The sequence below is a fragment of the Astatotilapia calliptera genome, chromosome 8 (assembly GCF_900246225.1).
Source record: "Astatotilapia calliptera chromosome 8, fAstCal1.2, whole genome shotgun sequence".
In the NCBI taxonomy this organism is placed as follows: domain Eukaryota; kingdom Metazoa; phylum Chordata; class Actinopteri; order Cichliformes; family Cichlidae; genus Astatotilapia; species Astatotilapia calliptera.
In genome coordinates, this window is record NC_039309.1 from 4,708,227 (window position 1) to 4,733,654 (window position 25,428).

Below are 25,428 nucleotides of genomic sequence, written 5' to 3' on the forward strand. Positions count from 1 at the left end.
TCAGACATATGACATTACTCAATTATACCTATGGATGTATTAATGTGTGAGCATTAGTTTAATGTTCCAGCTGATTATTCGTTTCAGGCTTGGCCCCCGATTAGATTTCCCTCTGGTAATTAAGACTGACTTCATCTCTGCGGTGACCTCTGCAACATTTCACACCCATAAATGTGTTTCTTGTGTGTCGTGTGAAAAGCGACCGGTTTGTTTACCTCCTCCTGCATGCCACACTCCAGCAGCATGGTCACACAGGCCTCAATGGGAAAGGCAATATCTCTCCCGCTGAGCGCTAAGTGCTCCTCTAATGGCTTCCCGTAACACGGTTTCTCCACCCAGGTCTCTGTGAAAACACACACACACACACACACTTAGAGTTATTCACACACAAATGCCCAGATCATTCTGCAGCAGCTCTGCTTTTATGATCTTATGACTGCAGCGATTCAGAGTTTATCAAATAATTTTTTTCCAGACTGCAAAGCGATACCAAAACAAATGCAAGGTTTTCACTATATGCAATAGTTTCCAACCATACCATTACAGAGTTATACTGTGAATGCCGTAGTTAACAGAGACAACAGTTATTTGACATATTTTACTGGTAAAATGACAAACTGCGCTAACAAAAACACATTCATGGATAACATGACTCAATCACTCAGTCATCCACTCTATCAATATATAAAGATTTAATATGATGTTGCAGAAAACAACACAGAGTTTCACACACAATTACTGTAATCACATTACATTTTCCTGTTATGTAGTAATCAAGTGCATTACAGTACTAATTTAAGTTATTAAACTACACCTGATAGTCACAATTATGTTGTTGCTTGAGTTTTACAAGTTCTTTTCCCTCCATTGAGTCGTTTAAAACCAGACTTATTTTACCTTTGATTCTCTCTGATTTGCTCATTTCGTCTCCTGTGACTTTTCAGCCACGACTGTATATGTTTAGCACCTACTAACACGTAGTTGACTTATTTCTTATCTGTTCTGTGTTTTGTGGAGCAAATTTAACAACAGAAACTACTCTGCTCAAAATAAGTTAGGGAACACTTCATCATCGCATTACAACACAAAGCCAGTTACACTTCAGGGACACCAATCTGTCCACTTAGGAAGAATAAACCACTGTGGACCCATTTCCGCTGCTTTGGTGCAAATCAAAGTGACAGCAGGAAAATTTTCCCTCTTTATCCCTCCTGGCTGATTTTTGTCTAGTTTTTGCTTTTTGTTAGTTTCTTGTCTCTATGTCTAGGGCTTTTATTGTGAAAGGAAACACATGCATATCATCAAATCAGGTTTCTGCTCCAGATTGGACATTTTGGTTTCTATTAAAGCAAAACACTGTAAAGTGTATCATCAGAAATGTAACAATTAACAATTAAATGTAACAATTTAAAAAAATTTAAATTCTTCATGTTTAGTGGTATATGTGAAGTGAATGGGGCGACACTACAACTTCCATCAGGCATGAAATAACTTCAGTTAATGTTATAAAGAAATTCTCAGCAGCGTCAAACCAGAAAACACAATGTAGGTAAATGGGTGATAAAAGCACTTGAAAGGATAAAGCACCACTTTCATTTGTACAGCCCGACACATTGTGTTTACCCATTGTCGCTGTAATATGGACTACAGCAGAGGCAAATGTAAGCAGTTAGAGAGAAAGAATAACAAAATAAGACTGCAGCATGTTGGTCTGAGACTCACCCTGATGAGCTTTGATCTGAGGCAGAACACTCTGAAGCAGCTCTAATGACTTCCTGTGGTACTCTGCCTGGACTTCTATCAGCTAGACAGAGACAGACAGAAAAAGGCAATCTGTAGAGTGTGTTTCTTTTTCTTTTTTGTCTGTTTTAGAGACGTGAGTGCACTTACTGTCTGGAAGTAGCTTGCATAGTCAATTTCTTTGGCCACAAAACTGTACATGTCTGCTGATAACTGATCCTGAAAACACATTTTGAAACATAGAACGCATGAAAAACAAAAAGAGACACAAGGCATGTAACAGTCTGAAAAATGTGTTTTTGTAGTTCAAACTTTTGTCTATTTAGAGCAGGTGTATTATTATTATTATCATTTGATATACTGTCACATTAAAGAGTCCTTAGAAAGCATGGCAACTCAATTAATGTAGCTGAGAAAGAGCCATTATTAATGCCATTAGATACACTGATACAAATCAAAATATATGCTTCAAAAAGTGTTTAAAATAATTATTAATATAATCAAAGTACTCTCATATTTTTGGGAATACCTAAACCCAGAACTTCACACTAATTTATGGCTACTTGAAGCCAGCTAATAGCTAAAAGTGCTCATATCTGTATGTATAGAAGTTAGGTTAAAAAAAATCTCTCCTCTTTCTTCTATTTGCTCAAAGTTTGAAAAATTTTGTTCTATATTCTTCTGCTGAAAGTGGAAAGTTTGTCTGTTCTCACCTCATATCAGATTCAGTTACACACATTTGTGCAGCGTTAGAATACCAATCAGGTAAAGCGCCAAACTGTGCTGAGCCAAAAAAGCCCAAAAACTCTATTTTGGTTTTGTAATTTCATAAATGACAAATTTCACAAAACTTTTGCCTTTCTTGTCTACGAGAGATAACATATCATGGCTGACTAGGATGCCTATAATGACGCGAGTCATTGCTTATTGTAGTAATTACACATGATTTCCTTGTTTCCTGTATATTGTGCACATAATAGGTCAAACGGTCCGTTAAAAGGATGTATATGCACATGCAGGATGTGGAAGCTTGAATACTCTTGGAAGCAAGAATGGGCTATTTCAGGACATTTATAAATATCCTTGTAGGTTCACTTTACAAAAACATCAACAAAAAAAAGATGACAACAATCTACTTGATACATATAACAACAGCCTAGATAGATAGATAGATAGATAGATAGATAGATAGATAGATAGATAGATAGATAGATAGATAGATAGATAGATAGATAGATAGATAGATAGATAGATAGATAGATAGATAGATAGATAGATAGATAGATAGATAGATAGACAGACAGACTATGACTGGCGCTATGTTAGTTAGTTTATTGGGATAAAAAGTGATCACTGACTCGACAGATCTCCATGCGGTTGGCTGCCTCCTCCATCTCTTCCCTGAGGTGGTCGGCCTTGGCTCCTGTTGGCTGCAGGTTGCTGGACAGTCCAGAAGATTTGGTAGACTGAGTGTACCTGTGAGCAGAAGGTAGGTTTCAGTAAGAAGTGAATTTGAGTCACAAAAGTAGTCAGGATTTTTTTAGGGCAGCATGTTAAACTGTTAGAAGGCATTTTTCTTTGCCTTTAGCAGATCTAGACTTTTGTTCCCGAGTGAGAAAAGCGTTGACAGCGAGACCTGACAGCTACTTTAACAAAGTGACTCACATAAACAAATCAAACTGTTGAAGGCAATGGATTAAGTCTGTGGCTGACAAAATACTAACACTTGTCTTTCTATATACCCTCATTTATTCAGCTTAAGCTGTTTTGTCTTTTAAGTATTGCTCTCAGACTCTCCTCTTCCCCCTCCATCCATCTGTCTGTCAGTGTAGATAATGTGTAGAACTGCCAGAGGAGCTCAGCACACGGCAGCATAATGGGAAAAATTGCTTTAGATTTGGGTCACTAAAGAACTGGCTGGCTGGACCGCAGTGAGGAAAACAATATTTCTGCATGTCACTGCTCAAAATGGCAGTGAATCAGCTGAAAGAAACTGTGGCAATTGCACGTTTCAAACAGGATCAGGCACTACTGACTTTATTCTGCATCAGCTAGACACCATTAAAAGTTAAATTTACCTGAAAGTTAACTGAAGTTAAGAAATAGCTGCATAAAAACCCTCAAAGTTACAAAGCCAGTGCAGCTGTGAGACATCAGACCGATCCTCTGCAGAGTAAAACGGATTATGTGGTGAGTTATTAATGCATGTGTATATATTAAAGCTGGATGCAATCGATTGGTTTAAGAGGCCACATTTGCGAAGCCTCGAACAGCTGCCTCCTTAGCTTTTTGAAACCAAACATCACGCGCAAGAAACCGCGGGACAGTCCATGCTCATATCGTGGACATACCTTGCTTTACTGCCTTTCTGGACACTAATGGGGACCATAATTTAAAAACTGAAAATGATGTTGTTCTTATTAAGACAGTAGTGTCAAAATGCATCAAGAGCCCAGAAGATCATCGAAGTACATGGAGGACATTTACAACACACGCCGCCTCAGCAAAGCCACCAGTATCTGTGTGAACCCCACACGTGCATCACACATCTGAACCCCTCCTCGCGAACACCCAGAGACATACGAGCGCTTAATGAGCCCATCATGTTTGGACTATCTCACTGCAGCCGATAAAGCTCACAATCACAGCCTCATCTTCAACAATTTACACTAATGAGCTATATTGGCAGATATTTTATATTTTTTTAAAATTTTAATTAGTTTACCAAGTTTCTAAGGAGAAGTTGCTTTTGTATCTCATTGGACTGTAAATAAAGGAATTATTTAAATCCATAAACTAATCAGGAAAACAATTCCTGAGTCACAGATCAAGGGAGTCTATGGTTGCTTTCCCGTAGACTTCTATACAACAAATGTCTTTTTGTGACCAGGGGAGTCGCCCCCTGCTGACTATTAGAAAGACTGCAGGAAGCTACATCCGTTCTCTAATTTTATAATCTGATATAAAGCACTCCTATGTCAACACAGCCATAAAATCAGGCTTAGAAAGCCTCTATCCAATTTTGTCCTCTAGCATTTAGTTCTAGTCAAAAATAATAAACAGCACCCTCAAAATAAAAGTCCGCTTCTACAGCAGCTCAGGAAGTAAAGGTTTCATTTCAGTGTTTGAGCCTATTGCTCTAAACACCTTCACACTGATACACAATCTGTTTAGCAGGAAGTGTGAGGAGGAATCAGCCAGTGGTCTGTGGTATTTGAAGCACGAGTGTAACAGCTACAGACATCAGTATGAAGGTCCACACTGAGTGTGTTCATTACAGAAAAAAAGGACAGTCTGGTTTAAAGTGAGGTTTTCACACACGGGCAGCAGTCTGCGGTGTGAGACAGACGGCGGCGTCACGGTGTGCAACAAAATCCCAGTGACATTCAGTGGGAAGCTGCACAGCCAGTCCATTCACAGCTGATGGAGTTTCTCCGATAACAGCCAAGCCTCTCTCTCACACACACTCACACACAGAGAAACACACTCACCGTGTGCGTGCAGAATCCATGTCCAGGACCAGCTTCGCTAAATGTTTCCTTTGTTTCTGGATATTTGGGATTTCCACCTGAGAGGACAGAGCAGAGATTTTCCTTCAGTCTGCTGTGTCAGTGTGAAAGAGGACAACAAACAGCCTCAGTATTGTGAGGCTTTGCACCTGTAGCAGCAGAATCAGTCTGGGCAGCACTTTCTCATTCTCATGGAGATTAGCTTACTGGCTAATTTGCAGAGCAATAAGTAGAGTTCATCAGAGAAGTCCCGTGTTTGGGGACTGGAGGCAGGAAGCTCCAATCTTCTTGCTATCAGTTTCTAACTTTTTATCACTTCAAAGTATTTTATTCATAGATACAGGGCACCTTAATGAGCAAAACTACACAACAGTCCTGTCATGCTGAAACAGCTCATACCTCGTGTGAATTACTTGTCGCCCCCTTTCCTTCTTTTCTATTTTTCTATTAAAAAAAGAATGAAAAATAAACCATTTTTATAATGTTTTTCTGCCCTGTTGAATTTCAGATGCTCTATAATCATATCACAATTATATTTCCACTTTTTCTTACCAGGACGCATTTTGGACTCCTTTTCTAATCAGATGCTTGCTGTTACTGCTGTTAATGTGACTGGAGCTCATTTATTAAACAGTTAGTCGCACGGCATTGTTTCTGTACCTCTGCGAGCTCGTACAAGGGTTCGGTCACGTCCCTCTCGATGGTGAGCTCGAACAAGATGAGCTCCTGAGCGAGCTTTTCCTGCGTGTCGCCGCAGAGCTTCAGCATCTTTCTGCAACAGGAAATATCACAGCGGATTCACCGAGTGCAACATACGCAGGTCAGTCAGTGTTACAGCTCGCTTCCTGGTTTGTAATATTGAGGTTTCTCTTGAATCACTGTGAAAAACTCATTTCTTTATAGTTTGCTTCTATAATATCTGTAGTTGGACACTGGCTGCTTTTTCACTCATGCTCAGTACAGTTCTTGTACCTAACCATTTTCAAATTGTTGTTTTAAGTCACTTAAAGTGACTCATGACTCAATCAAGCAATAAAAATGCAACTCAGACATTAAACCAGTGTTGTATCTGCACATAATAAACAATTATTAACTAGCAAAGAACCTTGTTTGTTGCAAAAGCACATAATTTCTTCCCATTTCTTTAGTTGAAGCCATCTGACAGGCATAAAATACTATTTTTGCACCAACGAGGTGACTTCTAAAGAATGTCATTATATATCATTACAGATATTATTATTATACTCGGGATGTGAAAAGCAAATCAGTTCTGGGTCATAAAAATGTTCCTCTCTGCATCAGCCTTTCCAAAGAAAATGTTTCCAATCTCATCGATGATCAACAATAATGTAAATTACTGTGTGTGTGTGTGTGTGTGTGTGTGTGTGTGTGTGTGTGTGTGTGTGTGTGTGTGTGTGCGCGCGTGTGTTTACCCTAGCAGAGACTCGTCTCCGAGCACAGCTGCCCCCTCCACCATACATTGTGCTAGCGTTGCGAGCGGAAGCTTTTTCTGCACAGAAACACAAACAGTCGATGAATCAGCTGCAGTTCATAAATAAAACCACAAACACAGAGAAAACATCATAAAAGCATACGAAGATTATAAATTATCTTTAATATAAGTACCAGAAGTTAAAACACGTGCTCATGTCACATCAGTTCATCACTTTTTCAAACTTGTATTTTATTTTTAATTAATGAATTTTAAAAAAGCTTATTTTTCTCTCTTTTTTTCCTTGGCCTTCTCACGAGTTACTGTCTTGGTTCCATCTTAAAACATCTTCATCTCAGGCTCCTCTAAGCTTTAGGATGAAAACATTTTTAATCCAGTGAAGGATTAAAAAGATTAACTTTCCACAACACCAATGGCACATTATTGTGCAGCACTTGAATATTTTGTCACTCAGTCTCTTGGTTTGCAGGAAAATATTTTCTCTGTTTGTTTTTTTAAACATTTACTGGAGGATGAAACATGCTTTCCAATATCGTTGCTAATCACCTGTCAGTGTCCTTCTGTCCTCTCTGAAAGTCTTAAAATTTAATTTGTCATTAGGAAAACTTTTAGTCTGAGTTGTTATGAAATTACTGAGAGCACAATGAAGAAAAACTGGATAGGTAGAAAATGATTCATTTTCATTCTATTCCATTAAAATATAACAATAAATATTAAGTTGTGGCTGCTGCTGATTAGCATGCAATGTTTTTAAAACAAATCAATAAGACAAATGAAGAGCAGCAGCATGCTCTGACTGTAGAAATAAAGCGTAAAACATGCCCAGAGGGCAGATAAGTCTGCTGTTTACACCAATCCTGGAACATTTTACTTTGTATACTAAGATTTAACCGCATAAACTTCACTGCAGTATAACAACTATTGATCGATTTATTCAATTCATTTGAGCGTACACACAGGCCTCGATTTGCTTTTCTTGTGTTACTAACCATCGGTCACTAGTGGACATTCCAGACCCCCGGTTACCTAGGTAACCCTCTAACGCATTTACCAACTTGTCATATGTCCGTCAACAGTGTTCTTTGCTGTCACTGGTCAGTGATACCCAAATTCTTACCACCTCTCTCCCCTTTCATATACATAAATGTAAAGCCAGAGGCAGAGAGACCAGCAGCAAGACCACGACACAGAACAGAGCAGGCATGAATGACAGCAGATGTGCCACTGAATTAACCAGCATGAAAGGATGAGCTAGGTAGAAGGTGGAAGTGGGTTGCAAAGTGGCCTGCAGATAACCATTAAATGTATGCAGACTAAAGCTGCCTACAGAAGCTGCCCTACGTGAGATTCGTCAGTAGGATATGAAGAAAGGTGTCAAATGAGCAATCAGTTTCTTCTTCACGTTTCTTCTAAGTCCCGTCGTTGTTGGACTTTTGGATGAGTTATAAAAAGATTCACGTCTTCTCTGAGGATTGGACCTCCCAGTGATCGTTTATTGGTTAGGCAAATGTGTAAACCTACCCCATCATATTTATGGCTCCAACCTAACATGGCCAAAATACTAAGGCTGTAAAAAAAAATGTATATGGTTGTAGATCATGTGATTTGTACCTTGATCAGCACACAAGCCCACACTGGTACGGTACAGGTCAGCTAAAATACCAGATGACAGAAAAGGTTTTATCAGATTTGTAGTGTTTATTTTCTCTCACCGAGGGTGACCTGACAGACTTCTTGTCCACGTCCACGCCCTGCTGGCCCTGCAGACAGGCGGTCAGCTTCTTGTGTGTGCTGTGGGAAACCTGCTTCACCAGCTCCAGACGTTTCTCCACCTGAAACACACACAGAAGGGAAGGAAGACAGAAAAGTCAGGGCACAGGCCTCAGCCAGAACCATGCACACACTGTGAGCTCCTTCCACTAATGCACAGCTTGTGTCAGCTTCAGTTACAGACATGCACTCAAACCTCAACCCAGAACAGGGTTAGATTTAAAAATAGAAACTCCATCTTTCCATCAGAGCTTTTCCCCCAATAAAACAACATCATTCTCAGTTGGTGTGAATGACGCCGCACCATTACCTGTTGGGCTTCAATGCGTCTCATTTCATTATTAAACCAGCTGAGTGGAAGCGATGTGTCTGCCACTCAGAGCATCATTAATCTGATCAATTACAATATCGCACCCCAAATCAATCAGCGAGGACGTTTCGCTTTTTGTCTCGCAAAGAGGTTCAATTTCAGCGTTCGTTAATGTTGCCCGAAGGCAGTTCAGAAAGCCATTAAAAATAACAAAATATATTAAAAAAAAATTCATGCATGCTGAATATTTTGCTCCACTAATGATTTTTCTTGTGAGATTTTTCTTGTGAGAAGCAGTGACTATCGAGCCAAAGAGGAAAAGCATTCGCACAAACACACAGATTCGATGAAGACTCATTAGTACCTGCAGCAGATCTTCACTCAGCACTTCTGTTTTTTCAGCCCTGGAAGAAAAGAGAAGAGCGGCTGTTAGGATGACAGAGAGAGGGAAACGTTAAAATTACAGAACTTGTTATTGTGGGAACTTGGCAAGTAGCGCACAAACCACTCAATCACTGTAATTGCATCATTTGCTCGACTTCTGTGCAAGAAATATAAAATGCTGCAGCTGCCTGGAGCTAATCGTGTAAGAGGAATGTTTATTTTCACAGTTGCACAGGACTCACGCTGGTCTGGTTTAATTACAAAGTCTCAAGTTGGCAATGTGACAGAAAACAGAGACTGACTGACACTTACAACATTTTTAAACTCTTTGACTTATCTTCCAATTATTTTATGGGTTGGGAATTTTTCTATCCTAATAACTAAATAAACAAATCTAAAAACTATCAGAATCATCTGAAAACACACAAAAAAGCTTCTTTTAGTTCATGGAAAACGTCCAAAAACTCTGCTCCAAAAATGAGTCAGTCTCCATAGACTCTCCCAACTTTACAGCCAAATAAACATGTTTATAGCCCGCTGCAAAGAAACGTTTTGGTCTCTATAGCTAAAGCTCCAGTCAGATAGTTAGCAACCAGTTGGCAACTGCCGGGCAACCACTGGTAGCTGTGAAAACCTCATCCACAGGGGCCTAAAGACCAGTCAGTCCCCTGATGATAAGCAGCTGCTAGGAAAAAATGTGTGTCCCCCCAACCAGTTGGTGAGAGCTTGTTTGCTGTCAGTAGGTGAGATTAGTTCCCAAGAGGTTCTGCCCCAAAAGCCTCTTTAGAGTTGCTTTGGTTGCAACTGGTTGCCACCGTCCCCTGTAGTTTGTATGGAAGACACCAACTTATCTCCAACTAAAAAAAAAAAAGTGCAACAAATTCATCCTCAAAGTAAAACTGGCATCTTTTGCAGCACGTTGCTTTCTGAGATAAGGCACAGCTTCTATTTTGCAGGTGAGCAGTCTCGCCTTCCGGTCTGTAGCAACCAAAGCAATAACAAGGAGATATTTGATGCAGCAACCTTTTTGTGACTGATCTCATTTACAGTAGCAACAGCCAGCAACCTCCATCAACCGCTCGCCAGCAGTTTCACTTTCGTGTAACTCCACAGGGTGACATTATTTAACTCACAATTTCAGCGTGTATTTAGTTCCAAAACTATATTTTTTAGCGGGGCTTCTGCTTTGACTGATAAGTGGATGCTGAGTCAGGTAACCAGAGCCTATAGCTGTCTGCTAGGACTCACCTCTGTCAGTTTAAACCACTGAATGTGACCTTTCAACCACATTTGTGCTGTTTGTTATTATTATTTAATACGTTTCTGTCTTGGTGATGCACCCATACAGCTTTTCGATTCAGCTTGCTTGCGTTAGCTGATAACTTAGCACTCCTCTATCTGGATCAACAAATATGCAATAAAATATTATAAAGACACTACAGTGGTGACTCAACAGAAGAAACTACCGGGAACTTCTAGTGACAACAAGAGAAATAACCCTTTACAGAGGCAAAGTGGGCAGTTCCTGATATTCTCAACCGTAGAGTGCAGGACTGAAGTGACTGATATTTGAAGGGGATCTAGACAACTGCACACCTGGCATGGCCATCAGCCACCAGCCAGCTATGAAGCAACAATTACAGTGTATGTGTGCCAGGGCTTAAGAGTCAAGTCACAAACCGAAATGCCAATGTTACCATAGAAACATGCTCCCAGTGGCAATGCAGTGTTACTGATATTAACTTTGTATACTGTTGATTATGTTCAGTGAAGATGAAAGGATGTAAGGAGCAGAGGTAGTGAAGGTGGATGAGTTTAAATACCTGGTGTCAACCATTCAAAACAGTTCAAAGAAGAGATGAAGAAGAGAGTGTAGGCTGACAAAGACAGGATACTGGATTAATTTTACATTTCCAGAACTAAGTATGAAAGTATTACCCCAATAAAAATTTATTAAAAAATGTTAATGTTGCCTCTTTCAGAGTCAGACTTTCAGTTAGTGTGCATCAAAGTAGTAAACATATGTATACATATAAGAATGTTTCTTATTTATCTTTTCTTATTGTCAATAAATCCCACATTGACAAGAAGAAAGAATCGCCTCCTCAAGCTGACAATGGTTCATACTGAAGACGCAAGCCTTTAAAAACAACCCACAAATATATCATTTCATTTTCCAGAAAAAAAAGAGCTTAGTAGCCCTAAAACAGCTGCTCTCCGCAGGTTTCAGCAAATGTTTCTCAAACAAGAAGAAATGGAGCTTTTGTTGGAGACTATTATCTGCATCGCATTAATGTACACATGGTACTCTAGTGAGTTTTTCAGGCAGCAGGATGGTGTGTTTGTGAGATTGAACCATTATAAACCAGTGTATGTGTTCATGATAATGAAGAAACATGTCACCCAGTGCAACACTGATGTGTTTTTAATAGTTTCTGCACAACAATGAAGCTCGATAGCACGCAGGAATAAAAACTCTCAAGCTTTAAATGTGCAGACAACACATGGGTGTTGTTGTTATTCATGGGTGTTGTTGATATCAGGCTTTAACTAATGATGAATGATTTTAATCATACCAACGATGTAGCATTTAGAAAAACATATTCTACTCCATTATTTGATCACCAGTTCCTTCAGGAAGCCAAAGCGCCATGCACTGAAATAACACTAACAGACTGCAGCACTGCCTTCAGCAGCAGTTGAACAGCTGATGGAGATCAGTGTGGATATTTCGGATGCTAAGATGACCTGTAGGTTAATAACAAAGACAGCCTCTGGAGGAAAACGTTGCCTGGAGTGTCAGAAAGCCTTTAGACAATAGATCTGATAAGATGCATAACAACAAGCTGCAAATTTAAAATAAGGCAAAACCTGCAATTACTGGTCTTATTTCACCTGGCTAACGTTTGCAGAGATATTTATCTATTGGCATCTTCTTTTAACGCTAATAAGGAAGTTTTATGCATTTTTTAATTGTCCATTTCTTGAAAGTCTCTTAACATTTATGTCTATCTGCTGGTTTAGCATTGCTTACTCCTGCTTTAAAATCACGGGGGTCAGACAAAGACATCTGTGTCCAGTAAAGATGCACAAACCTACCCGTTTGAATTTCAAAATCAATCCAAACACCTGCTAAAACCAAATTTTTGCTCTTTCAAAGTTGACATGAATGCACGACAATTTATAAAGTTTCAAACATCAATCCTGAGATGAAAGACATGAAGGTTACAGTAAGTTTTTTCCCCCCACATAAGTATTTCATTATTTTTTGACAGTTTGAATGCGTTACTGTTAAATTTCCTCTGATGGCTGTTGCAGTATTCCTCTATTGTTGTTCATAAGCAAACACAAAAAGTCCGAGTGTATAAATAGCCAAAATGCTCATTTTTTGTTGCTTGTAAAACTAAACAATGATGAGAAATAGATCCAGCAGTTAAAGATGAACCACAGCATCCTCACCGCCGTACAGGTTCTTTCTTGGGTTACCTTTCCTTCTCTCGCTCTCTCTTGCACATTTCCCCCTGACAACCAGTTAGTTTAACAAAGTTCAGAGAACAGTTAAAACAAATCACAATGCAGATACTCGGAGCTGTAAATAGAACAGATGCAGGCAGATGAGTGGATATAAAAACAGAACCAACAGCATTGAAACTACACACACACAGCTACAGCAGACATTTCTTCTCTCTGTCTGCTGCGATTCAGCCTCACTCACACGTCGATTATACATCAGGCATCAGTTTCCTAAAAGCATCTTAAGACGGTCTTTAGAGCGCTGTAATGCTCAGAGAGAAAATATGTTTGGGAGCTCTGGTTTCAGACTGAACTGCTGCAGACAGAAATGATTGTAACTTGAGGAAAAAATCAGAGTACAGCAATGAACTGAGGAACGACTGAGTGGCTTATCTGTCACTTATGAGTAGCAAAGTGCAATTTGGTGGGACCAGCTTAGCAAGTGGTTTCAGGTATCAGATCACCATGTGTCTTAATGGATATTTTCACGTGTATTTAACACTGTGCACTTGTGATCTGATAACCACGGATGCACTTGAAAACCAACTGTAAACCGGGCCAAGATAAAAAGACTAACTCTGTACCTTGTTAAAGTTTTTGTTCTGCTGAATTTTATCAGCCCTGATGTTACGCTCTGCTCTGAACAGCCTTTAGCAACTGTTTCAGTTTGTATTCAAAATATCAGTAGCAACACTGATAAACAGGTAAGTGTGAATCACCTGCGGTGCACTTCCTTCACCCTCGCAGACAGAGAAACCTGTTATTAAACAGGCAGATTAGGTTTTACAAGGTCACCTCCAGAGCCTGGAGTCTTAACTACAAGACTAATTCATTTATTTTACAAGGTCATTACCTTAATGCCTGATGTATCATATTTGACAAGTTGAGTTTTGTGAATTTGACATCAGTGTCACAAAAATTAAAATTCAATGTACTGAATGTAAATAGTTGGAACGTACTTACAGACCAGATTTGTGTGACTAAGGTCTTAAATAAAAATATTATTTACAGTTTTCCTTCACAGCAGATTAAAACTGTGTCAAAAGCATCCGTGAATAAAATTTTAAATAAAGCCAACTCTGTCTAAATGCTGGATTAGCAGAAACTCTTTGATGAATAGATGAAAATATGTTATTTTCAGTGTAACTAATATAATATATAAGTTAACACATTCAGCAGCCCTTTGCTTTCTGACCGAGAACACGCACCAGACCAGTCACACCTACCTTACCTGCCTTTCTGAGCAGCACAGACACATGTTCCCCTCTAAATGTACCTACTGCCACATACAGCTATACATTTCACTCAAATTTAGCTCAAATTCAAAATAAAAAATAAAACACAGAGTGAGCCTGCTGTGGCCCAGTGGACTTACACAACAATTCTTTTTCTGCTCGACCTCTTAGTCTTGCCAGAAATCTGCAGCTTTCTCCTCCACATCCCCCCTGCTCACAGAAAGGAGATCACCTGTTTTCAAGCAGGAGTTCTGTGACCACAAAGAGCAGAGAGGAGGTGGCGAAAGTGGGAGGAAGAGAGGGAGGGGAAGGGCGGCGTAAAGAATGAGACCTGACTATCTGGTCCTTTCACTCACTCATCGTCACCAGCCTCTGCTTTATGTTCCCCTCTGTGAACAGATTGGACTTTCAAATATGTACACATTATGTGTTTATGACTGAACAGACACACATCTCTTTCTCCCCAAAAGCCAACATTTTACATTTTGTAATATATTTAAATTCCAAGGGTGTCCTAATAGTTTTTCAGCCCTCAGTACTGAGTAAAAAGACCCATGCTCTGCTTGTATAAGCTGCGCTCTCAGATTCGTACCAGTGGAAACAAATTTATTTTTTCAAAGAATGGGCCATGGAATTTTCCACTGCCAATAAAGTCCAGTTTATCTAGCCTTAAGTGTTAGATTTAATCCTAAAATGTGAGTTGTAGCTTTCACTGTGAGGTGTTATCATGTTGCTTTTTTCACTCTAAAACTAAACATTCAGTTTGAGTCCAGATGAAATATTAAATTAAGTACTTCACTTTTCAGTTCAGCACATGGAAACTCGTTATTCTTGTGAAAACATGAATAAAGTTTTCTGTTCTGAAGATGATTCAGACCGTGTGGAGTGGTAGAGGAGATCCCAAATGCAGAGATGTGAAAGCAGACTGAGTGGAACTGAAAGTAAACCCTTTATTGACTGGTTTCAAATTCTACAAGAGGCAAAACATAAAGTCCAACAAGGAAATACTGAAAACTACAAACATCTGAAATATAAAGCAAGAAACTACACAGGGGCAAGTCGGAGCAGCCACTCTCACAAAAGACAAGGGAAGGCAGTGACTATATATACACTGAAGGGCAATCAGAGAGACAGCTAGGGAGACTGAGACGGCTGAACTAAATCACAGAAGATGAGACCAGGGAAGAAAAACTTAAAACAAAGCACAAAGAACACTACGTTTCAAAATAAAGCAGGAAGTGTGATAAGTAAACTGGGAAAATACAGACACATGAATGAATTTGACACAAGAGGATGAAACAGTGAGGAAATAATTTAAGAGGAATAAACACCAAGAGTCAAGACTATGACAAGAGCAGTTCTGTGAGGCTGTACTTAAATAAAGTAGCACTATTAAGCCTACCCTTATCATGCTAACATGCTCACAGTGACAGTGCTAATATATCTTATGTTTAGCAGGTATAATATTTATCTTGTTCCATCAATTACTATGTTAGGATGCTAACATTTGAGCCACAAGATGTAATCTCTCCAGCGTGTCCTGGGTGCACCCTGGGACCTCGTCCCAGCAGAACATGCCCAGACACAGGAGGACACAGGATGTCTGAATGTTTCACCTCAGCTGGCTCCTTTTTATGCAGAGGAGTAGCGACTCCACTTTGAGGTGATTGACAGAATTCATCACCCGTCTCTAACGGAAAGCTAATTTCTGCTGCTTATATTGGTGATCTTATTCTTTCAGTCATTACTCAGACTCGTGACCACCGGTGAGAATAAGGGCATAGATCAAACCGGCAAATTGACACCTTTGCTTTTATGCACAGCTCTCTCTTCAACCCATCGCCCTAAACTCCCACTCCCCTAATGCTCCCCTGTGACTCATCACCTCAGTGTGGTGGAAAGGTTTGTGTGTTTCTGTCATTCCATGGGCTTTTATGTTGGTCCCCGTGAAAGCTAAAATAACAAGGGACCAGTTTACCCTGCCAAGGAGAGGATGCCCCCACACTGGAACAAGACCTGGGTAGGAAGCTTGAGGGAGAGTGCTTGGTGGTCTTAGCCCATGGGGCCTGGCTAAGCACAGCCCAAATGTGTATCGGACAGCAGTCAAGACCGGAGGCCCTGATGGTCCAGTCCCCGGCTGCTGATGCTGGCTACTGAGGTTTACAGTTGGGATTTAATGATGTCTCCATGACATTGTGGTGCTGAATGACAGTGTTTCTGTTTGCAGTCACAGTTTCCTGCTTCAGTAACAAAACTGAACTTATTTCTGACACAATATGTACAAACCGCTGCTCTTTCTCTCCCTGAATTCGTCTTCTCTCTGGCACTAAAGAAGTCTAAGCAAGATTCACAGTCTCTGGATTTAACAACGAGATAATGATCCTTATGCAAACACAGGGATACACGCACGCACACTAATGATGAGGTTAGCAATTGCTCACCCGTCCTGGAAAGCCAGTTGCTGCAGAGAGATGGAGATTAATGCACGCGCACACATTGAATCCAAGCATGCTCAAATTCAATGCACATTGTCTCGTTCCCTTTCCTCAGTGACAGTTTTGTAGATTTCACCCAGGTACACACACAAACGTACACATCCACTTTGTCTCTTTCCAGGTGTGACATAATTAATGTGAAGGCTAACACAAGCAAAACAAACTGCTGTCTGCTGTCACGATGAGTTTTCACACCCAGGAGATAAAAATTCAGACTGTGTGCATTATGTTTGCAAAAGCACCTGCATAACTGAGAATAACAATGTCTAACGGACAGTTGAATAAGTCTTCAGTTTGAACTGTCCTGTCCTCAATTACCAGAAGGAGGCAAGATTCCATAATACTTTGACCACACTTATCCCAGATGGAAAAGGATGTATTATTAACTGTATATTAAAGCTATAATGTGCCTGCAGTACGACTGGACACATGAATTGGAAGGTAGATTTCTATAATGTGGGTTTGGTAACTACAGCAGCAGCAGAGCAAGCATATGGACATACACCAGTCACCTTTCTGCAAATATAGGGGGAAAAGAGACATGTTTGCACACAGTTCATACCACTGTGATCAGAAATGCCCTTTGAAGCATCTCCATCTAAAGGTTTAATTCTCCAGTTAAAATGTTGTAATTCCCAGGAAACGTGTGCTGCTAGCAGTTCCTGATGCTTGGCTGCGACTCTGCATATCTGCACGTGTAAGGAGAAGGTCAGCTGTTTATGTTGTGCTGACGTTTCCACTCGGGGGATTTGGGCCTCGTAACGCAGCATGACTGGGGTCACAGCTGAGGAAGGGAGAGGCTAACAAACACATGGTTCATATTTTGGAAATGCCTGACTCAATGAAATAAGCAGCTACATGTTGTTGACGGCCGTGTTTGCTCCAGGAAAAAAAAAGTGGGCAAACAGGAGAAAGAGAGCCACGTGTGATGAGTCTAAACCGCACTCGTGATTCAGCTTGCTCTTCTACCCTTCTCACTGCAGGGTTTTTTTTGTTAATTGTTTGACACATCAAGGGCACTACAGCATCCTGAATCAAAGCCTCAGCAACAGAGTCGGTGCTTTACTGCGGCATCAGCTTCTGGCGTCACAGCCGGGATTCCCACCGGCACAGAGAGGCAAAGAGGGGGAGGCAGTGAGAGGTGATGAAGAATACAGAAGCAGAAGAAGATAACAGATGTGTAAAAGGGATTTTTCAGTCATAAATCTTGTGAGGGGGAGCTGAAGTGACAGAGGTTGGGAATACAGAGCGTTCTCTAAAATGACTCAATTCTGTTTCCCCCCATCTCGACAAAAAAAGTCTGTCTGAAAACTTTTTGCACAGGTAGTGCAGTAAAAAGAGTTTCTCTGAACAGCACTTGAGTTAAGTTATATCGCTAATAAAGTGCAATAACAGAAAAAGGGGTTTTTGGTATGAAGCAAAATGCTGATTTGTTTGAGGGAGTGAAAATAGAAGCATGTGGAGAATTCTGCACAATCCACATTTTTCGAGTTATAAGCAAAACATTTGCAATGTGACATTTTTTCTCGCTTTCCTGGAGTTGTCTTTAACTGCCTGAAAAATGTGAAAGCCCAATCCATCAGAGTCATTCAGAACATTAAAACTGTAATGAAACAACATAAGCCTTGTTTCTTCCTCGATTTTTCTCCAGTAAATGCTTCCAGGGGAGCTTTTTTATTTAAAGCCATTGTTTCTCTTACTGAAATATCTGTCAACACGCCACAGCAGCAGTTATGTGTCAGCGCTGCTCTTAAGTTCTTCAATCAACTTTACACAGCTTAACACTTGATGTGTTTTCACTGGTGCCGATCTAAACCTGCTCAGCAAACCAAAGACCTTTTTATAAACAGCCTCAGTGTTGACATATTAAACAGTAATGCACGTTGAAAGAGAAGAGAAAAAAAGGAATTCAAGGTCACATTCAGCGGCTTTGACTCATAATGCCAAGCCACACCATGTTTTCATCACTGGATTATTAAATTTTATTAAGGTTAATGTTTAAGCTACTCAGATCTTAATTATACCTGTTACAATAAATAAATACATTTAAGATTTAAAAAAGCGATGTAACGGAGTAGAAGTCTTAGGCTACATCCACACTAGCGCGGTTCTGTTATCCATTTGAAAATTTAAGATTGATTATTTTGTGTGATTATTTTCAAGATGCTTTTTAAGGCAAAGTCAATCAGACTTACATTTTTTCGTCAATTAATCAAGTGCATATGATTTCCTTCACTTTTAATTCCTATAGAAGCAGTAAGGCTATACTTAGTTTTTCACAGGACTGCGCAGAGTCCTGTGAGGACTATAGAGTGGAAAACATAAAATTATCAGGATCTAGAGTCTATCCCAGCTACCACTGGGTGAGGAGCAGGGCACACCCTGGACAGATCATCAGTCTGCTGCATTGCGAACACAGAGAGATAGACAACCATTCACACTCATAGGCAATTTATCATTACTAATTAACCTAACCCCACTAATAGCATGTCTTTGTACTGTGAGAGGACACACAACATGATGCTAACGCCACAAGGAAAAGCCAGATGATGAAGTCCACCTTACTGTGAGTCAGCATTGCTGACCACTGCACTGCTTCCTCGTTTGCTGTGGACAAGTGCTCTGCTGCTTGTGTTTAGACCCACAGACCCACAGCTGCTTATTTGTGTGGATTAGTTTATAAGTGTAGCTTATAATTATTAAATGTTTTCCCAATAGAAAACAGAAAAATACTACACTAACCTTTGTTGTGTTCTTATTGAAAATCAAGAAACTATTGCTGTGGTGATTTTGTGCTTTCAGATCAGTGATTCAGAATGAGACGATTTTATTCAAAATACATCAGCAGAATTTTCTCTGTAACCACCAGCGAGTGTTAACGAGTAAACAGGTGAACTGAGCTGAGAAATTCAAAGATTAGATTTATAAACTGAGAAAACACATCAGCGATGTTTTGACAGTTTGTGTCCTCAAAGGTGCTTTTTTTGTTTTGCTTCTCGCTCTTCTGCTGCCGGGGAGTTTCCATCAGTGACACAGAGATCCGACACTCAGAAGCTTCAAAGAAGAAACTGAACAAGTCATCAACAGAGATTATTGTCCAAACTTTGCCTGTAAATAATTCACTTTGCGAATGTTATAAGACAAAGGAAGTGCATTTGGTAGGCCTTGAGGATGTACACGGTACTTTGTGAAAAGAAAACTGAACGTGGAAAATATAAATACTTGTAGTTCCTCGACTCTTATTGTAAAGGTGTTTCTAACACAGTGTTCAAATTCAGGCTCTACAATACACACAGTGAATACTATCAGCTAAACTACACTTCATATTCTAGACAACTCTATCAAATAAACCACATTCATCATTGCAATTAGACCTCAAAAGGCTACTAGGCAGAGACAAGCCATGTTTCTCTACTTTTTTGTCTATTATGAATAACAGCCATATATATGGTCATATGCTTTATCAAAAATGAAAGTTTTAAGCCTAATCTTAAAAATAGAGAGAGTGTCTGTCTCTCAAATCCAAACTGGGAGCTGGTTTCACAGAAGAGGGCCATTTTTACCTTGCTCAGTTTTTATATTTGCTTTTATACTTTTATGACTGTTTATGTCTAAATTTTATCTTACTATGTTTGCTATATATACATTTTTCTTATGTTTTTATGGTATGTTTACGTGTTACTGTAAGGTGACCTTGAGGGTCTGAAAGGTGCCTATAAATAAAATGTAATTATTATTATTATTATTATTATTATTATTATTAAAAAAGCTGAAGGCTCTGCCTCCCATTCTACTTTTAAATGGTCTAGGAACCATAAGTAAGCTTGCATGGGGCCAGATTCTTCAAGACCTTTCATGTGAGGCGAAGGATTTTAAATTTGATCCTATATTTAAGAAACATACGATGAAGAGAAGCCAATATTGGAGAACTATGCTCCCAGTCTGCATCGTGGCTCAAGAGTTGGCAGTTCGCCTTGTAATCGGAAGGTTGCCGGTTCGAGCCCCAGCTGCAACAGTCTCGGTCGTTGTGTCCTTGGGCAAGACACTTCACTCGTTGCCTACTGGTGGTGGTCAGAGGGCCCGGTGGCGCCAGTGTCCGGCAGCCTCGTCTCTGTCAATGCGCCCCAGGGCAATGTAGCTTCCTATCCCCAGTGTGTGTGAATGGGTGGATGACTGAATGTGTGAAGTGCTTTGGGGTCCTTAGGAACTAAGTAAAGCGGCATACAAATACAGGCCATTTACCATAATATCTCCTATATGTGTATACAAAGCCCCTTTTATACATAATACCATGAATAGTAACTTTCCAGCTTTTTATTTAATATCACTGCAAATCATAACTGTACAAATATATTTATTCAAAACCGCAGACTGCATATAAAACACGGATGGGGCTTTGAGGTCAGGAATGGAAGTCCTTAAAAGTGCATTCATTCTAATGGCCAGTAGGGGGCGACTCCTCTAATCCGCCGCTTTCTTAATCTTTAATCTTGAATTTTTACCTTAGCTCAAATGGGAGGATAAAGCAAGTTGTGATTTAAAAGGTTTAAATTGAGTCTTCGCCAACTATCTTTTATACACAGTTTAAATTTAAACATATTCTTTAGTCCATTCCCTGAAAGCATCACATAGTAAATATGCACAAATGTCTGAAATTTAACAAACTTTACGTCTGTAGATATGGGATCTTTTAACACGGTCCAAACAGATGAGCTTATATTTGAAAACGTCTTATATGCTAAATACTTAATTCAGTCCACCTCGGGCAGGAAAATTGGTGCATGATGAAGGAAAAATGGTTCAAGGACAGAAAAGTCCCCGAGGAGAAACGTTTTAGGTGAAGTCAAATTACCCAGCATGCTTCTCTCTCACTGCTAACCAGGGTGGGGGTGGTTTTGGGGTTACTATGGAAACGGCAGAAGGATCAAGCGTGGAAGTGAAGAAGGAGGGTGAAGATGAATGAATAGCTGGAGTAAAGCGGAATCATTCCTCCACCGGCAGCCCGAGGTGCGGTGCCGGCGGTCGAGCTGTCGTTTGTCACAATGGCAGAACCAGCCGAGATGAGATCTGTATCTTTATGTCTATCACACACACACGCTCACATCTTCTTTTGGCTTCAAGGTCATTGCCTCTACTCTTTTGGTGACTGTGGAGTGGGGGTGGAATAATAAACCTTTGAACGACGAGTTCCTGGTGAGCTGACGTCTCACGAAGATGCAAATCTGTGAATAAAATGCGGGCACATGTGCCGTACGTGTGTGTGTGTGTGGATGAATAATAAACTTGTCAGAGAGATTCTCTCTCTGCAGATGAAAGCAATAAAAAGATCTTTTTCGACCATATTTTATTTATAGATGGCTCTATTTTCAGCTATTTGATCCACACTCAATATAAAACACTACGCGAGACAGATATTTCAAATTCAGCAGTCTTCAGAGCACAGTCAGTCTCTGAGCATTAAACATGCTGAACGTTATCCTCTGATTATTCACCGCTCCTTACTGCACGTTCATTAAACGCAGAACTGCATATGTCAGCCCAGTCAGGCATGAACTGCAACAGTACTGCTGGTAAAAACAAACAGTTTGTTTTTTCATGATGAATTTTAACATTTTAATTTGAAATTTAATCCTCTTGAAAACTCTAATGTCAGCTAAACCCCGTTAGGACTTTGTGAAGTTTGAAAACTGAAAAGTTGTCTTCTCAGACTGTGGATATGACATCCCTTTACATCTAAGAGGCAGAATTACTAAACGGGGTGTGACTGCAATCCCCAAATGAAGCCTGTGTGCAAGTTCACTAAGGAAGATCTGCATTCACTCATCTGTCTTCTTGTCCAGGTGTTTGGCTGCTAATATGTTAATTACATCACTTCCACTTTCCCACACTGTAAAACTCAACGACGACATCATTTCTGTATCTTCAATCAGTCTCCACGCTATAATCCTGCTCCTCATCTTTCATTCTCCCTTGCAGTGTGCTTTGTGCAACCCACCTGCTCACTCCATCTTATCTTCATCACCACTGGCATCTAGACTACAGGGGGGTCTTGCAATTCCCATCACCGCTGGGATTTCATTCTGCTGCGATGGGCCATCCGAGTCTAATCGCCAAATAGCATAACTGAATTCTGTATATCAATAAATGACAGTCAGCTCCTTCTAATGATCTCTCCGTATTGAGACAGCACTCATAGGTGTGGTTAGTTTTACAGGATTTTACAAAAGTTGTTTAACTGTTGGATGAATCCCTCTGGGTAGCTCATCATGATGAAGATCAGGTAATCCTGATTCACATATACTGGGATCACTGGTTTTGGGGATAATTATTACCAGGGACAAGAGATTTTTTTAGATTAAAATGATGTGACTATAGTGCACAGATACAAAACAAGACAACATGGGTAGTATTGCAATTTATGCTGCAAAATCTTTTAAAACCTAAAACATTTTCGGGCTAACTGAGTAATAAAATTTAATTCTTAGTGGAAAACAAAACAAAACACATGATGATATTCAGCCTTGTGCTGTCTACACAGACCACCTTGATTCAGATGTCCAAGCAGTGTTGCATAGTAATCAGCGGCCACACAGCACAGGATAACAACACATAACCGAAGGGGAGGAAAAGCCTGTTCCTAAGAGCACAACCCATCAAAATGCTGCTCACAGCCAAAAGTTTCGAATGCCCAGGTCCAGCTCTCCGGAGAGCTTTCTATTTTTCTCAAGGAGCACTAAATCCCTCCAGCTTCTCTCCGATGAATACAATGAAATGGCCTGACTCATTCCAGATTCACCCGGAGTACCTCGGCCTTGTTGGCCCTCACAATTGACAAGCCAACAAAACAGAGCAAAGCCTGGAAAAATAAAATCCACCGCAGGAGGTTGTGAACTGCTTTAAAGCTGCCAGAGATTCACTTTTCACCTCCTCTTACTAAATGTTTTTGCTTTTAAGTAGCACAGAGCGTACACACCTCTACTTTTAGGGGTGAAGGAGCCAAAAGCCTCTTATACACAGCACACAAAGATGGATTAATGTGGCCTGGAAAGTGAAGGTAAACAGAAAACGTATTGTGAGTGAACAGGAAGGAGGCTGAAATTAACATAAAAACCTATTATTAAACTAAAGGATGTGTTTGTGAAGGATTTTCATTCTTATTTCCTATTTCTTGCATTCTTGTATGTTCAAATTAACTGTGTAAAGAACAAATAATTAAAAATAAATGTTGGCAGAATAACAAAGAACAGAAATATACTGTAAATCACTGCATTGTAATCCTTATTTCATCCTTATTTTGGCATTTGTGATTATACTTTTGCATAGAAGGACCTGGTCCACTGTTTATCACTGATTAATGTTAAATTCAGCCTTATTTTTATGGTAATACAGGACAATTTAAACCTTTTTTTCAGACCAAAGTAATATCTGCACACAGCTCCAGCAATAAGTCTGTATAAGAGGACAAATTCAGGGGCAAAATAAACCGCACTGACTAGAGCTTGTAATAACTTAGATGCTCATTTTTAAATTATAAAAGTTGAGAAAAGTAGGTTTGTGGAAACTGAAGGGGAATTTTAAACTCTCATCCACCCTTCCTACCTGAGATTTAAAGGTCTTTATAATATGATCTTTTTAAAAATGATTTTTTTAAAGAGCAGGAATCGCTCAGGCAGAGCAGACTGAAACTTTAATGCTCCATACTTTAATGATATCAATATTGCAGTACAGCTAAAAATACAGTCATTTTAACATAGAAGTGAAAGGCTGGGAGCTGTAAGGATAAACCTCTGATAAATTGCTTTCTCATTAACTTACCTATTTATATATAAAATGGCAGAAAAAAAATCTCCAAAGCCCAAAAATAATTCATTAAGGTATAAAATAGAAGCGGGAAGAAGCATAAATATGTTTGCTGATGATTACTGATTACGCTTTTCAGCTCTACACATGAATCACAAGCTTTAATCGCAGATAAGTTTAGGTTACTTTTGTAACCCTGGTTCTCCGAGTTGCATAATTGAGACGTCTCATCAGACAGCTCTTCTTGCTGGAGCAAAGTGATCAAAGGAGTTTATTTTGATTAATAGTAACACAAGTAACACTATGTTACTATTGTGTTAGTAACATAGTTACTAACACTAGTCATGCTTTCCAGCTAAGTCCGTTTCAAAGAAAAGGAGCAGAAAATAAACTCGATGGCTCTGTGGATCTCTGCCAAGGACCAACAGTCCACTCTTCTATGAAAGTCAACAAACAAATCATTGGAAACATCAAAGCTTTTTTTTTCTTACTTAATATTATAGTAAATTCCCCCCAAAATGTGAATGATTGGGTGATCGCATTTCCTGTTTTTTGACTCTTTGCCACTGATCAACTTTTGAAAAGGAAAAATCCACATACTCTAATATTGCTCAGGAAGCTTTGTCTGACGATCATCCGAAGCCAAATTTGGTGACGTCTGGAAAAACTTTTGGTATGAAAAAAATACATATATGTCGTCCTAAAACGCATTTGTGCCAGAACACTGTGATTGAACTTGTTTTGATGTGAGAAATGCAAAAATAACTTAGTTCAAACATTTTTAGCATAACCCCACCTAAATTAGTCCTACTTGCTCAAGGCAGATAAGCCAAAATTTAAATGAAAAATGAAAAATGTTATGTTGTGTTTACTTGATGTTAATTGGCAGCTCAGTGGTTCACAGCAAGAGAGTGTGAACCTGCCCAGAGCACGTCTGTGTGAAGTTTGTGAGCTTCGGGTTCCTCCTTGGTGGAGGTGACAACAGTAGTAGATAAAAGACAAATAAAATAATTATTATATTATTAGAAAAAAGTGTTCTTTTTCACATTTCCAGCTGTTCTCAGTAAGATTTCAGCAATTCCTGACACAACAAATCAACCTACAGCCTTGACTGCAGTTGACACACCATCTCCTCACACACGCATGAATGTGATGTGCGAACCTTGCTGTCACTGCGGCCACCCTGCTTGAACTCTCCCACACTCTGCATCTCCTGAGC

At 39.7% G+C, this 25,428-nt stretch overlaps 1 protein-coding gene across 4 annotated transcripts in view; it reads right to left on the reverse strand.

The window, feature by feature from the left end:
• Nucleotides 1–25,428, reverse strand: part of LOC113028053 (rho GTPase-activating protein 44-like) — a 91,906-nt gene that overhangs the window by 24,971 nt on the left and 41,507 nt on the right. For 3 of the 4 annotated variants that reach the window (XM_026178022.1, XM_026178021.1, XM_026178020.1), the window contains exons 1-10: nucleotides 14,055–14,158; nucleotides 9,147–9,186; nucleotides 8,415–8,534; nucleotides 6,683–6,759; nucleotides 5,910–6,021; nucleotides 5,232–5,308; nucleotides 3,099–3,216; nucleotides 1,891–1,959; nucleotides 1,723–1,804; nucleotides 216–343 (exon numbers count right to left, since the gene is read on the reverse strand). In XM_026178022.1, the coding sequence (XP_026033807.1) occupies nucleotides 216–343; nucleotides 1,723–1,804; nucleotides 1,891–1,959; nucleotides 3,099–3,216; nucleotides 5,232–5,308; nucleotides 5,910–6,021; nucleotides 6,683–6,759; nucleotides 8,415–8,534; nucleotides 9,147–9,186; nucleotides 14,055–14,119 (888 nt within the window). In that variant the 5' untranslated portion in view covers nucleotides 14,120–14,158. Of the gene's footprint in view, nucleotides 1–215; nucleotides 344–1,722; nucleotides 1,805–1,890; nucleotides 1,960–3,098; nucleotides 3,217–5,231; nucleotides 5,309–5,909; nucleotides 6,022–6,682; nucleotides 6,760–8,414; nucleotides 8,535–9,146; nucleotides 9,187–14,054; nucleotides 14,159–25,428 lie in introns of those variants that run through there. The other variant, XM_026178019.1, reaches the window with a different exon arrangement.